This window comes from Molothrus aeneus, chromosome 6, assembly GCF_037042795.1.
Source record: "Molothrus aeneus isolate 106 chromosome 6, BPBGC_Maene_1.0, whole genome shotgun sequence".
Classification (NCBI taxonomy): Eukaryota; Metazoa; Chordata; class Aves; order Passeriformes; family Icteridae; genus Molothrus; species Molothrus aeneus.
In genome coordinates this window covers 45,337,136-45,352,473 of record NC_089651.1, presented here as the reverse complement: position 1 = coordinate 45,352,473, position 15,338 = coordinate 45,337,136, and the positions used below count along the sequence as shown (strand labels likewise).

General features: G+C 36.9%; 1 protein-coding gene across 1 annotated transcript in view; it reads right to left on the bottom strand.

Annotated features, from left to right (window-relative positions):
• Positions 1-594: 594 nt before the first annotated feature.
• SPATA7 (spermatogenesis associated 7) overlaps positions 595-15,338 on the bottom strand; it is a 33,748-nt gene continuing 19,004 nt past the window's right edge. Inside the window, exons 6-12 of the mRNA XM_066551620.1 lie at positions 8,812-9,284; positions 7,714-7,780; positions 7,191-7,261; positions 6,327-6,380; positions 4,967-5,044; positions 3,529-3,586; positions 595-3,167 (exon numbers count right to left, since the gene is read on the bottom strand). Coding sequence (XP_066407717.1) covers positions 2,673-3,167; positions 3,529-3,586; positions 4,967-5,044; positions 6,327-6,380; positions 7,191-7,261; positions 7,714-7,780; positions 8,812-9,284 — 1,296 coding nt within the window. The 3' untranslated portion in view covers positions 595-2,672. The remainder of the gene's footprint in view (positions 3,168-3,528; positions 3,587-4,966; positions 5,045-6,326; positions 6,381-7,190; positions 7,262-7,713; positions 7,781-8,811; positions 9,285-15,338) is intronic.

Here is a 15,338-nt window from a genome sequence, read left to right as displayed (position 1 = left end):
TCACTGCCTTGTTCTGCTACTGCTTGTGCCAAGACTTGAGTATAACACAAAGTAAAATGCGACAAGAGAAAAAAAATTCAAACCCAACCAACTAAAACCCTCAGAAAAAATCCCCAAACCTTGCAGTGTTGATTAATCTTATCAGTGATGTGGGTCAGGCTTGCATATCAGGGTCTTTAAACAACTTATGTTTTAAGCACTATCTTAAAAGTAAATGTGAATAGAAGAGAGAAAGTTTTAAATCCAAGGCAGCCTGAATTTTCTCTTGGATTTGCAGATAAACTGATTTTATATAGGTAACATCTATCTAGAATGATTTTTCCCCACTCTTATAGGAGTGCCTCTACAATGAGAGAAACCAGTTCTCACTGCTCCAGTTGCTGGATATGGGGGTGTGTAATTCTTAGGTTCTTTAACAGACATTTCACTGTGGATCCAACAAACGTTCACACTTACAGTTTAGAAAGACAGGTGCTTTCTTTGTGAAAGGTCTCTCTTAATCAATTTATTTCTTCTTTTAAGTTGCTGTTACCCAGAAAAAAAGTTACCCAGAAAAAAATGTCATTGATGTTGAGACAGTTCATCAACAAGAAATATGGTCAAGGTTTTTATTTGTTTTTATGTTACTTGTATTACAGGAAATCAGTATGTCATTACTAGTGCCTTTCTGTGATTTTCCTACAGTATTTTTGCATTTACAGAATTTGAATGTGAAATTCTTACTAATCTTTAATCAGACTCATGCAGACCAGAAGCCAAAGTTTGCTGAGCGACATGTTTTACGATGTACAAATCACGAGTGTAGAGATAGGAAGGGAAAAGAACTCTAAATTCCTATTATTGACCAAGAATGGAGAACTTGGAATGGAGGGCCTGAAGAATGGGTGAAGTCCTGGCTGAGGAGCAAAGAGGCTTTATACTTTTATGCATCAAACCATGCTCTTTAGTTTTTGAACCAGTCCCTGTGGGACAGAATTCTTTGTAAAGTAGAAACAAGTTTCCTAGGGCATCCTTTCTGTTCAGGTCCCTTGGGTAAGGAATAGAGAGGGAGCTTCCTTGAGGATGGGAGGAGGTCTGTGATCACTTGTGATTGAGGACAAACCCTCCCTGCACTGTACTGACTCAGCCCTGTGGTCACATCTTTGCAACAAGACAGGCTCTGATGGGGGGATGTAGAAGTCCTCACATTATCTCACCTGCTTTTCAGTGAGCCAGAGCACTCGTGCTGCAGGCCAGGCTTACAAGGCAGCCAGCTGAGTGTGGCAGATGAAAGGCTGGTGCCCATCTGCCCAGCCACATGTACCTGGCTAAAATAAACTCTGTCTCCTGTAATTGTCAACAAGTGCAATTTATTATTGTGGACAAGGCACCCAGGAAAGTGCCTTTTGCTTTCTTTGGGAATTGTGCTCTGCACTGCAGTGCTGTGATTATGCCAGACGTTTTTCTCTGACTGCCTCCCTTTAGCTGTTTTTTGAAATTTCTTTTTTGTCTAAAAGTTTATGCTTCATAAGTGAAGCAGTGGTCTGTGTCTGTTGGAGCTCCTTTAAGCTGCAATGGGTCATCTGGCTGATGGAGTCACAGACTTTGGTTGAGGCACACGGGAGGCAGGTGGTGGCAGTTGTTATATGTAAGAACTGGTACAGCTTGGGCTTGTCTTTGGAGGAAGAAGGTTAGAACTGATCCTAGGAGATATCAGAGGACAGGCTTTATCCAGGTTCCTAAGACTTCTTCTAGTTCCTCACCTACAGCAAGACAATGTAACTTGCCAGCATTTCCTCAGAACCTGTTAAACTCATTCTGCAGCAACAGGAATGTCAGGCAATAGCTGTACTCTGATTAAACAATGACATTGGGGTTGATTTCGTGCAATGCATGTACAAAGCTTAATTTAAACTTAAACTAGAAAATACACCACCACTTTTCCATTTGCTGTACAAGGTGCCTGATGTGTTTTCTTCTACACAGCTCTAGTCAACAAACAGTAAGCAATTCAATCATTTTCCAAAACCAAAGCTTGATGCAGAATGCTATGCCATGGCTGTCATCAGTGCAAGAAATTGAACTTAGCAGTTGCATTCAAGTAAAGAACTAAAAATAAAAAACTGCAGTCATTAATCTACATAGATCTGTTAAAATTTGGATTTTCTTCTTGTGAAATAGTTTGATTTTTCATTGATGGGCTTCTGCAAATGGTAACATAGCACACTGCATGGTGGAACTGCTTGTCCATTCTGGAAGAGGACAGTTTGATGTTAAGTTTATGTTAAGTTGTTGAATTCTTCCAGACTACAACAACTCAGATCTTTATAGCAGGATCATAAATGTACTATCAATTAATTTATTTAAATCAATAAATATTTCATAACTTTTTATTACAGCTCTAAAAAATATAAATCTAGTTTTAATATTCTCAAGTTTGTTTTGAGTTATACAATTATAGGCAAAATACAAAAAATTCTTCTGATAACTGACCCTTAACTGACCCTTTATCCTTTAAGATCTAATTTACATAGAGATTAATGCCCAATTAATAGTATCCTGCTACAGAGATCTTAGCAGTATTTAAACAGAAATAACTGAAAATAAACCTAACAATTTACTATTGGTTGACAAATGGCAGTTCACCACAGAAGGAGCTCTATCCCTGTTTAACAGGTAAGTGTTGGTTACAGTTATGAATAGTTAGGTGAAATGTGAAGGGTCTCTGCAAAATTTTCATCAAGTTCATCAAGCTCCTTATTGACGTCAAAATCACTGTCACAAACAAACAAATTTGAAGCTGCCTCACAGGTGGGTGAAGTGTCTGGGTGTTCTTCGAATACCACACCAGAGAAATCAGACTCTTTCCCAGCACCCATAATTTCAGTGGTATCTTCTGAGAAGTCCTCCTTGCCCCGTGTCTCCCTTGACCTTTTGCACCGGGACAGTGATCCACATTTGCTTGGTTTCGTTAATGACAAGTCCCTGGTCTCAAGGAATTCTTCATTTTTTGTAGCTTTCCTCAGCCTGTGACCTTTACTGGCAAACTCGAGCTCTTCTGTTGTATCACACTTCCGCTGCTCCAGTGGGCCCGAGGCCTCCTGATCTGCATGGATTGGCTCAGTGTCGCTGTCCTGGTCGCAGCCAAGGTCTGATTTCAGCACATCCAACATCTGACGCATTTTGCCCTAAGGGGTGAAGGAGGAAAAGGGTGACACTGCTCCAGCCCCATGGCACCTGAGCACCGCTCACACAGGGCTTAACTGACCGAAGGAAAGGGAGGCTGCTTGCAATCAAGTGACTAAATGAAACACTGAGTGTCACCAAACTGAATTGACTGTTGTCCATTCTTTGTCACAGTACCTGTGACTCCTAATCTGCTGTGATCCATGAGTGAGCAGATCTCATTCATGGAGAGAGAGAGGCTCCCCACTGAGTATTCTGAATATTCTGGTTACCTTTACCCTCCAATACACCAGTGCCTTTGCCCTGCTCTTTGGAAATGTCACCTAAACCATATGCAGAGACTACTGTAAGGGCAGCACATACCTCATCAAGGCGGTTCTTATTTTCTTCTATATGGCACTTAAACAGTTGCTCCAGAACCCTATAAATAAAAAATCAAATTATTTCACAGGAGGAAAACCAACTTTTAACAGACGTACATAACCTAATGACAGTATGTTTTCATTTCCATTTCTTAGCTGAATGGCACCTCTAAGACTGTTTCAATTCCTCTGTTACAAAGTGGGCTACCTGTAGTCAGCAACCCACTGGACACGTGCTCAGCAGGCAGGCTTGGCTTTGGGCAGCACATGGCAATTGTGGGGTGACTTGTTGTACAGCTATGTGTGTGTTTGACCTGGTGTGCCTATGTGCTCCAATCCAGTGGCGATTCTACTGGCATGTTGAAGTATCCAAAATCTCTTGGATGCACCATAGTGGCTGCTATACACAAGAATAAATAAAGAGAAGGAATAAAATCCAGCGTCAGTAAAAAGAAAAAAATCCAGAGAAAAATACTCAGTCCTGAGAGCTCTCTTCCATTTCTTAGGCTGAATGAGAAAAAAGATTCTGTAAAGAAAGTGTTCTGTGACAACTAAAGTACACAGTCACTGGAACAGAATTCTAGAAAGTCAAGTGAATTTAACCTAGCTTACATGTGAAATTATAAAAAAAATGTGTAAGAAGGGTTCTAGTGGAAGAAAGAATTACTGTAAAAGAGCCAGAGGTAGACTGCTTTCAAAATTTCTTGAAGATTAATTTTTTTACTTGGTGTATTTAGTATTCTTATTGACAGCCTTGACATAAGAAGAAAAAAATAAGAGCACAGAGAATAGCAAAAGCAGCTGGGAACATTATCAACCCAAAGCAAGATCAGAATATATGAAATTAGACTGCCTTGAATGCAGATTTTCAAAAATGGTTTAAGATTCTGTATATATATTCTGTGTATGTATAGAAATACTGCAATTTTTTTTTGCATAAATTGAGAGTTCTTTACTAGAAAGAACCAGTATCATATTGAAAAAAAAGTTCTGATTTAGCAGTTGGTGAACTTTTATCTGCAAGAGAATGTAACCTTTGCAACTCATATTGAAGACTGAATTCATACTGGAACTGGAAGGACAGAAGGGGGACAAAGGACCTGTTGTGTAAAAGACTAGTAACTCAGTTTATTTAACAAAACAGATGTTGCAGACTAAAATGAGCTCTTAGTATTTTTCCACCTAGGGTTCCAGGTCAGTTTTTAACAGAAGCTTTTATCTCATGGTACATAGCAGCAGATCAAAGTCGATGACCCAAAGGTATTTCCTAGTTCCTCTTTCTTACATAAAGCAAAAAAGAAGAGGAAACAAAACAAAAGCAAGGGCTAACTGTGTATATGTGTGTATAAAGACATTATTACTAATCACTACTTCCCTTACTTATGGAGTCCATGGGTTTCTGACATAGCATTGCAAAATTGGAAACAACTGTAACCTACCTGTTAGAAAATATGCCAAGTCTAAGAATTTCATTTGTTACTTCTTCAATGAAAGTTAAATACAAAAGCTCCTCTTCTCTGCAGGGAGAATAGAAATCCCAATGTTAAATGCTCTACCATAGAAACACATATGACATATTTTAGTAGGTTTAATCACCTTCACTGGAAAGACGATTTTATAGTTCTTACATCAGCAGTTATGTTTCATAAAAGGTAAGGCTATCATGACAAGCTAGACCTTTTGTTCAATCTGGATAATAAAAAACTGCAAAATATGAGACTGTTAGCAAGGTGGTCATAGTGCTTTGCCTTTATGCTAACTTTCTGCTGGAGAATAAATTAGCAGAGAGATCCCAAGTGAGGGAATCAGTGAATCTTGGCAAGAGTTCAGAACCTGCACTGCCCTCAAGAAAGGGGAGCTAACTGGGAAAAAGTGAACAATTGCAGTTTGATGCTCTGGGTATAGGCTTCCAAAGGAGCTTCTAGAGAATTTTCTCTGAAAACTGCAGCTGAAAATTGCTGGTCCTAAACGGAAGCCGAAAAGGATATAACTGCTTATTTGCAGCATCCACTCATTTCAACATATCTCCTTGATGGATAAAATCTTAGTGTGAGATGTGACTTTCACCTCTTATCTCTATTTTAGTACCTCTAAAAGAGTTGTTGATGCCAATTACTCTAAATTGGACCCTTAAAAAGTCTGGAGTTCTGCTTGAAAGACAACAGGAAAGAAAACCCCCAAAGAAAATATTTCAGTTTCTCTTTCACAGCATCTTTCTAAATCTCCCAAAGCATCCAATCAAACTCTACTGAGTCATTCTCCAGTCTTAATAAACAGAAAATAAAAAATGGAATACATTTTGCATGATTTTCATTATATAAAATTTGTTATTGTGCCTAAAGATTATAATTTTGGTTCCCTCTATAGTCAAGGAAGTTACCTACAGCTGGTATTTGAGACCTTTATTATAAGCCTTAAGTTAGGCATACACAAGGCTGTCCTAAAGCACAAAGAATTAAATGACTTTTCTAAGGCCATTTGATGAAGCTTTACAGTGTTTCTGAATATAACTCAAAACTCTACTAATTTTCATCAAATTTCAGTGCAGAAATGTGGTAAGAATGCCTTTTAATATGGTGCTTCATTTGCCAATATTTGCTTCAGAGATTACAGACCTAAAAAGAAATGGAAAAAAACTATAGGCACTGTACAATCTTCTGAAGATAAAATAAATTTTCTTTGCTTTTTGATTCACATAATTTTTTAAAGTATTTTATTTTTCAAATTCATCAGTTTTGAGGAAAGCCTTCTAGTTTGATGTTGTAAAAGAGAAGAAAAAAGGTATAAAAGCATACTTACTCAGCATCATCACTTCTCTCTGGTGAAGACTTCTGAGGACACCATGATGTCTCTCTAATCAGAGGGCAAGAAAAAAAACAACATTCTAAACCCCTTTTATACTACCTTACATGTAATTTTCTTCTGGAGCCATGGAGTGCCATTATATGATGCTCTTTCACAAAAAAACCCACCATAACACCCCTAAACCCTGCTCCAGGAGCAAAATCCCCTGCTGGCACTGAAACCTGAAAGACTTCAAGAGTATTACACCACCTCCCTCGATGCAGTGCTCAGAAGACCTTGGTGCTACTTCAGATGCTATTCAATCTCTTATCTGTAAGAATGCTTTTTTAACTCAGAGTACATTTTTTTCCTCAGATAAAAATGCCTTTGTATGAAAAGGCCAGAGAGCAAATCAGCGAGTCATGCGTGACACTTAGGTCAGCAATGAGGAGAATCAGCTCGGAGCCCTTGGGCTCTGGCCTGATTTCCAACACTGCTCTTGTATTACAGCTATCCCAGTATCAAGTTTTCAGAAAAAGTTGTGGGAAATGCTCCTGCAATGTAGTATTTAGTTATAGTACTATACAGTCTGTGAACTCAGAGGTGCAGAACTAACAACTGTATTAATGTCTCATCAGTCAATTCTGACAAAAATACTCATCTTTTTCAGAGCTCTCTTTCTTAATTGGCTTCCCAGTGGAACTTATCACAAGAAAAGAATGAATTTTGAAGTTGGAAAAGGCCATTGATATAAAAAACCCAATAAAAGTTCTGTGAGAAGAAGACATGAAGAGAAATGCTAGTGAAGACTTATGGCCTAAGGACCAGCTGTATAGAAAGGAACATTTCAAATATTCCCTCCTGCTGTAAATCAGGCACCTTGGGATGGAGAGTTGAAAATCATCTACTCCTCTCTCAGGCTCATCCAAAGTATATCTTTTATCTTCAGCCTACAACACAGAAACAAAAATCTTTATTATTAGTGCAAATATACAGCAAATTTCACCATTAAAATGAATCTAATAACTCTCTGCGATTAAGCAGCCCTAGAAATTCCATATCTTTTCTGAGACACTCTGGGTAAACAGACAAATGGGACACCTGCTGCTGGAAAGTCATGTAGCAATTATCTATGGCCTTAACAGATATTTGATAGTGGACTTATAGAAACAATAAAAAAAATAAAATTAAAGACATCTCTTCATGGGTCTCAGTGTTTTTTCTTATAGTTTCCACTCAGTATTCTGAAATTCTCTCTCCTCTATGGAACTAACTCATGTCATGGCAATAGAGAGAAGAACAGCTAAATCAGCTGCTCACTGCTGTGGCAGTGACGAATTGCACTACCCTACAGTGATGGTGGTGGGAAGAGTACCCAGATGACTGATAGATGCATCATTACCTTTGATTTGATCTTCTGCTTTTCACCTGTAACTTTTCTCACAGGCACTTTGTCTTCAGGTGGAAAGCTACAAAATTTAGAGAGGTATTAGATTCCCAAGTAGACTACTTTCAAAAAATGTAGGATGAGAATAGCAGTGCCACTGTGGAAATGTCTTATTGGCCTCAACAGAATGCAGTAACAAACAGTTCAGAAAATTTCTGCCAGACAGGTGATCCAAAATAATTTTTTAGCTGCATATTAGCAGTGGATAACTGAACTATTCAAAATAATTGTTCAGAATTAAGAATGGAGATGATCCTGAAATTAAAAGTGCACCAGGAAAATAGACAACCCACAGACAGAAAATCTACAGTTCAATACAGAGCCAAAGATATCATAATTCCAGTCTTAAGAAATTCCTAATTTATTCTATGACAAAACTGGAGTTGGACATGCAGGCATGGAGGGCACAGAGGGAAAAAACTTCACTTTACAAGGTAGTATCAGTAGAAACAAAATCAGAACTGTTCAACTTGCTAAGAAGTTCAATGCAAGAGGACACTAATTTTGTTTCAAGTATTTTATACATAGTATATACCTGTATATAATTTAATTTAAAGGTATTTAAAAAAATGAAGAGCTGCAATCAAGAATTAAAAAAAGATGTTTGCATGATGCATTAATTAACAGACTGGAAAGCACGAGATTACAGAGGCAATAGTGGGAACTACTTGCATTCTTATATTGGTTAATTCTTTACAAGACAGAACTATACATCAGAGAGCATAGGGAAGAGAGAGGGAATGATTAGTCCCAGCAGATGTGAGATTCCAAAGTTTGAATTTAGTAGCACTTTGTATCCAATCTGTATAAATTAAAACAGTTGTTCCAGAAAGAAGACAGGAAAATACGCCAGTGAAAAAAGGAAAATCACATTCTTTTCTGGCTTTTGCTAAGGTGTATCTAGAATAATTAGTCTAGTTGTAAGTTCTAGTAATCAGTATAATTATTCTGGTTTTATACAAATGTAATGAGAGCAAAACATCTCGCCTTTATGAAGATGTTATGATAACATCTAAATTCCAGAGCTTCAAAATAAAGCTTCACTCTCTGTACCTGGTCATATCAGTCTGTGTTTGAGCTTCCACAAGCTGTGATTTGCGGTGATTTCTCCTCCTCCTTTGAGCAGGAGTGTAAAACCTGTACTCTGACAGGAAAGGTTTAGCATCTGATATTAATGTGCGTGGAGTGAAAGGCTTTCGGCTCTTGGTGAAGCATTCCGAGTGCCTCTCTAGAAGGTCCCCGCCGATGGCCTGGGAGTGGTGTCCTTGGCACCCCTGGGAACAACCAACAACGCTGCCAAAACTCTCGATGGAGCGGCTGCGGGGCAGCACAGAGCGCCTGCCCGCTGCCCGTGACACGCACACACTGGGGTACGACGCCCCGGCCGTGTTCCGAGAGCGTTTCCTGGTGCATTTCCCTGCACCGCAGTGAACCAAGCAATCCTCGCCGTGAGAAGATGCTGCTCCTGATAGGTACTGTGCCTGCCCAGCAGAGGGTGAGACACCATCTTCTGCTTCCGAGAGACTCTAGAAAAAATAAAACAACATTTGATTGCTTTGTAAGTTACCTGCTTTGCTTATGATGGTACTCCCAGATATTACTGGGAGCTATCCAGTTGGAAACTGGGAGTTACCAACTTAGAGCCTCAGTGCTAACAGATTTTAAAACCTAGTCACTGGAAATAAGAGAGTAATAAGGAAATGGTTTACTTCAGTAGCAAAACATTGGTGCTCAGTTACAGAATATTGATGGCTACCTCAAACCAAGAGTTTAATCAATAAAATTTTAGATGTCAAGAAATCATTCCACTGAGTCAAATAATTTGGAACAGTTCAAATATTCCCCCCCCTTGTTCATACCACCTGGGCAAGCTAAGGCAGACATTACCCATAATTATCCCATGCTGAAAAATTCAAGATTATTTCAGAATTGTATTATGACACTGTGACAAAGACAAATAAGACAGAAACACAACTAAATTCAAGTGATATTTTAAGGTGGAGTTTTTGGTTGGTTTGGTCATTTTTTGTTTGTTTTGTTAAATTAGAATGAACAATTAAATAGAAATTTTATTTCAGTCATAGAGTTTTGAAAAACTTGCAATATCAAAGCATAAATACCTGGATAGGTAATTTTGCTTTACAATGTGTCTAAAACACCTTATGGAAACAGATGTTGTATGTTATTTTCCTACCTAGGATACAGCCACCCACCGAATATTCTGTCAATCAGTGAAAATCATGTATGACATTTTACAATCTCTATGGGCAAGCATGCTGCAAAACTGGAAGATTAAACCAGAAGCCTATCAGCAAAGAAAATTTTGTATACACCAATTTATTGCATCCACACATATAACTATTTATGAAATTCAACAACTGTGTGATGCAGAAGAGATGACTCCCATTGTGTGTACTCTAACTATCTAGCACCACAACTCCCAGAGACAGGGCTTACAGTGCAACAGTGAGAGAGACAAGCTGAGGATAGTGTAATTCTGGAAAATCTCACTGCTGTGCCATGCAATCAGCAAGGCAAAACAACAGCTGAATTATAAAATCTGAGAAAAGCCAATTCAAAGCCTACAGCTAACTTTCTAAAATTACTATCATACTTTCCTAACACTAGGGCAGTTCATATAGGTCCACATCATCAGCAATAAATTGTTGTAAGATTTTAAGAGAATGTATACAAGTAGAGGTGTTTCCAAAGAAGAAAATTAAATTTCTAAGCCATTTGAGGTTTTTAACAAACTTGAAGTTTAGTTCAGATAGGCTAACACAGAAATTAACTTGTCCATGTACCTCCACGACCTAACAAGAAACAGGAAGAAAAGGAGACACCAGTACAGACCATAAGCTCTGCAGTGACAAAAGGAAGAAAAGGAAGATGATTTCCATATGTGTTTCATTCATTTCTACTATACTTCTATCAGCCAAATAAAAACTATTAAGCAGAAGCTTAATTTACATTACTGAAGTTACTGAAGGAACATGTGCCCTATGGGAAGCCTGAGAAAGGGTGGATGCAGTATGGTGTGACCTGTACATGTGCTGTGACACATTTATTTATGACATACAACCATAATGCCAATTGAGAAGATTCACAGATTCACCAAGTAGCCTACCCTGATCTCACAATTAAGCTATGTGGAAACTACTTTGAGGAAGTAAGACTGAAATACAGATCCAGTGCATTTCCAATAGGGCTGCATTGCCTGAGCACAATATAAACCTTGAGAAAATCCTCAAGAATACTTCACTTTTTGAAAATAATCAGCTGATTAAGATTTGGATTGAAGGCTGGATGTGTGATTTTCCCCACCAGGAAGTGACAAATGGACTGAATGCCAACAAAAGTCACAAAAACAACTGTAAAATAAAGTGCCTGTGGGGATTCTGCAAGATAATCAATACTTGTCCTGAGACTTCTGAAGTCTCCTACTGGGGTGAGCATGGAGAGAAAAAAAACCCAATGACCAAAACTAGAATCTTTATACATTTATTGAAAATTCATGACATTCTAACCTATAAATAGATAGTGTAAGATAGTAATATATTACTAGCAAACCAGTAAGACATAGTGTAGTATATTAACCTACATAATTGGTAGTATAGCTTGTAAATTTTCTATTCTAACATTCAACCCTAAAAAAGGTGTTTTTAAAAATTCTTAGCAATAGACTCTTACTGCATAAATGCTACAGTTTCTCATAATTCTGCTACTGTTATTGCTTAGAATCTACACTATTTCATTCTTTTTCTTTTCAAACACAATATTTTAAATTAAAGCTGAATTATGATGAATATACATTTTGTAGCATGCAGTAAATGCTATTTACAAGAATATTAAAAATGCAGGTATTTCATTGTGAAAATTAAGTCACAGATCACACTACCATCATATCATATATTTCCTTCATAATTTTCTCTCACACCAGTAGATCTATCTAAATTATTCCAGTATCCCTAAATATCCAGTTGCTGGTGCCTAATGCAAAGAAGTTTTCTTTTACTTAGCTGAGGCAAAATAAGCTCTTCTTGATGGTGTCCCATGTGAGTGAACTGCATTTTACTACTACAGCATAATTAAATGCTGAACTGATAACATGCAGTTACAATGCCAAACAAATGCCTGTGTTAGCAAGCAGAATAATGAGGCTTACCAGTGTGATTGTTTGCATATAAAGTGGTTGCAGTGGTAGCTCAGCACTATAGAAAACAGATAAGACTGGAAAGTTTCAGCATCCACCTATATAGATAAAAACTAATTCCATACCCTTCAGTGTATATTCTAAACAGCTTAATTCTTGTAAATGCTTTACTCTCAGTGACTAAAGCAGTTTCATTGAGCTGCAATATAAATTGTATTGTAGAAGCATTTGTCAGCATATGAGGACTGGTTCCCCGCATTATGCAAAATAATTATTAAGACAAGAAATGAAGTTATATTAGCCAATTATTTATCTAGACCTCATGAAAATGAAATGCTCTGTTCCTCAGAAGCAGTTAAGTTGATACAAAACAAGACAAAATCACAAGGTTGACATGGAAATATCCTAAATTTAAGCACTCCTTATGTATGAGGAAGCTTAGGGCAGTTATCTTCTTCTCCTTCTCAAATATTTCATAAGTAGAACAGACCAATTAGCTCACTCGTGACTAGAGAGAATTTCAACCCAAAGCTGCATCTGTGCCAGCTGTGAGATGTACTCCTCCAAATACTGAGAAAAGAATGTCTTTCAAAGCCCTTATCCTGAGGCAAAAACTTTACCACTCAAACAGGGAGAAGTACACTCCAAGTAGACAAAGAAACAATATCATGAACAAGGAACAATGTCACTTCAAAAGATTTTAAGGAGTGTCAGAGATTGCTGTTTGTCTGAAATTTGTCTCTTTTTCAGAAAATTATCCTGCAAAAAAAATGTAAGCAAGCGTGCTCACTTCCTGCTCTGTTTTCTATTCAAAACATCAGATGTTTAAGTAGGAAACAAAAAAAGACAAAAAACATGCCTACAAATAGGAAGCTTATTAAAATATATTATTAGTTCTATTCTTCAAATAAAATTTTAAAGAAATTCCAGTATAGTAACTGAACTTTAGCTGTTAGAACTATCAAGAACTATAACTAATGTAATTTGGAGTAAAAAATCTTGACTTATATCTTGCTTATCAATATATGTTTCTATTCTGTTAATTCAACCAAGTACAATCTGTTTTGAAAGATACAAATCTACTCAATGATACATTTCAGCTCCTTAAAAAAGTTTCATAAAGTATGTATTTATGCTTTGATTTTATTAGTCACAAAACTGGGGTAAACTGAGCAGTACTTTGCAACAAGGATGTAGAGAAAGGACCTCTGAATTTTCATGGACTCTGTGGAAGAGAAAATTCAGTAAAAAGAGATCAAAGCATGCTGCTGTCATCTGATGGGCAAAAGTAGTAACACAGAGAAAGAGTCCAGATTTCACTATAAATTACTTTTAATTTCTACAAGAAGTTTAGTTTTCCAGCTCAAAAGCCACTAATTTATCAGCTGCCTTATAAAAAACCAAACCTTGAAAAGAAAGGTTGTTAAATACTTTTTCACATAAAAGGTCCAATGCAGCTCTCACTGGGGTCACTGAAATTACAGTAAGATTAGTTTAATCTTGAAATTAACTTGTTCTTGTATGAAAAGGTCTTCCAATAGAATAGTTCATCTACCATTATAAAATGAGATCAAAGAGATGCCTTATGAACTGCACTGTCAGGATACAAAAGCTGTGAATTTGCAATAAATGAGTGTATGATTCTTTTAACTTGAGAAAGCCATTTAAATATTGCTCTAAATCAGCTGAGCACCTGCTCTCTGCTGTCTGGATAGAGCAAAACTCTCCTATAGGAAGTGACAAGCTGCCTTTAGAGAAAATTCATACAAACATGTGAACAAATTGGACCTTCTATAAATATATTCAGTTTGTATCCTGGTACCACTATTTTTCAAAACTATGGTCCTGGTACACTCTTTCATTTTGTGCATGTGTGTGTGGGTGTCAATTCTTTAATGTACTAAGTTCCTACTTTTATCAAATACTGTGATGTTATCAAGAAGGGGTATTACTGAGTGTGCATTAATTCAAAGAACCAGCACAAGAGGTGATTGTCACTATGAAGCCTAAAAGGAAATTTGAATATTCCTAATGAAATTAACTTTCTTTGATGCTCAGAAGGTTCTTCTGCTTTGTTTAGTCACTGACATCTCCCATTATGACAGAACTAATTTAAGCACAATACATGTTCAGACTGCTGGTATCATAAGAGTGTAATAAATTTTTAAATATAAAGCATTTCAGTAGGCATTTCACATAGCCACATGTGTGTTGCATACAAAATTAACAAGAGACTAGAACCAGTTAATGGTGTTTCCCAATCTATATTTCATATGCACAAGCAGATAGCCACAACTTTCATTCTTTAGAAAAAAAAATCTCAAAAAAAAAGGCTGAAAGGGATCTTGAAAGGTCAAGGCAAAGGCACACTTCAAATAGTTAAAAGAGAAAATTTAACCTCCTATGAAGCAGCCTTCCTTCAACTTCCTTCAACACTTTTGGCATGGATTAATTTATTTTAAAAAATTCATTAGCAGCCAGAAATGCCTATTAATAGGATTACTTCACCACAAGATATGAAATACCAAGTCTTGTTTAAATCAGAGCTTTTACTCATGGCCAGCTCAATTCAGGTAGAATTTTAGAAAATCTTGTTTTGAAAAACAAGGGGAAAAAGCTGCACTATGTTATAGTGTGTCCTTTCATTTTAAAGCTGGGAGTTCATGCAGTATTTAGAGACACAGGCTACTTGGTTTTGCAATGAAACAATTTAAGGAACTTTGCCTGCCGCAAGTTTGCAAAAAAATAACATGGAAGAACAAAAACAGTATTAATAAAAAATAAAATTTAGATTTTAAATATCACATTTCCTCCCTTTTGTTATTCATGCCTGTGCTTTCATCCATAACTAGGAGCCATGTATTGAATTTCAAAGCATTATTTCTCTGCACTGCAATAAGGTCACACTCTGGCTGCCTGGTACAAAAATCAGTCACACAGAAAGAAACTGATGCTGTTTGCTGTACTACTTGGAAATGTCCTCTAGCTTTACAGATATTTAAACAATGTATGAAGCTTATGCTGTTAGAATCACAGAGTTAAGTCATTCTTCTATTTCAAGATGCAATTGCTCATTTACAGTGATGAACAATGTAATTTATTGGGCTATTTACGTATATATTTATTAGTTAGAAATATACACCACATATCTTGATGAAATGCCAGCCAAACTAAGTGAGCCTATGCATATAAGCAGAATATATACATACAGAATGGTATATTTTGGTCTTGAAAGCATTATTTCTGCTTTGAAGAAATGTAACTGAATGATTTAATATACTGTTAGATAAAAATGTGTTATCAACTAGGACTTCTCATTAAGAAAAAAAAATGAAGATTCCTGATACTTCTGCTTGGAAGGGTAGAGGTAACAGAGCTCTGCCTTAGGAAATGTTACAAAGCTCTGGAGTGACAGAGGACAGGAATT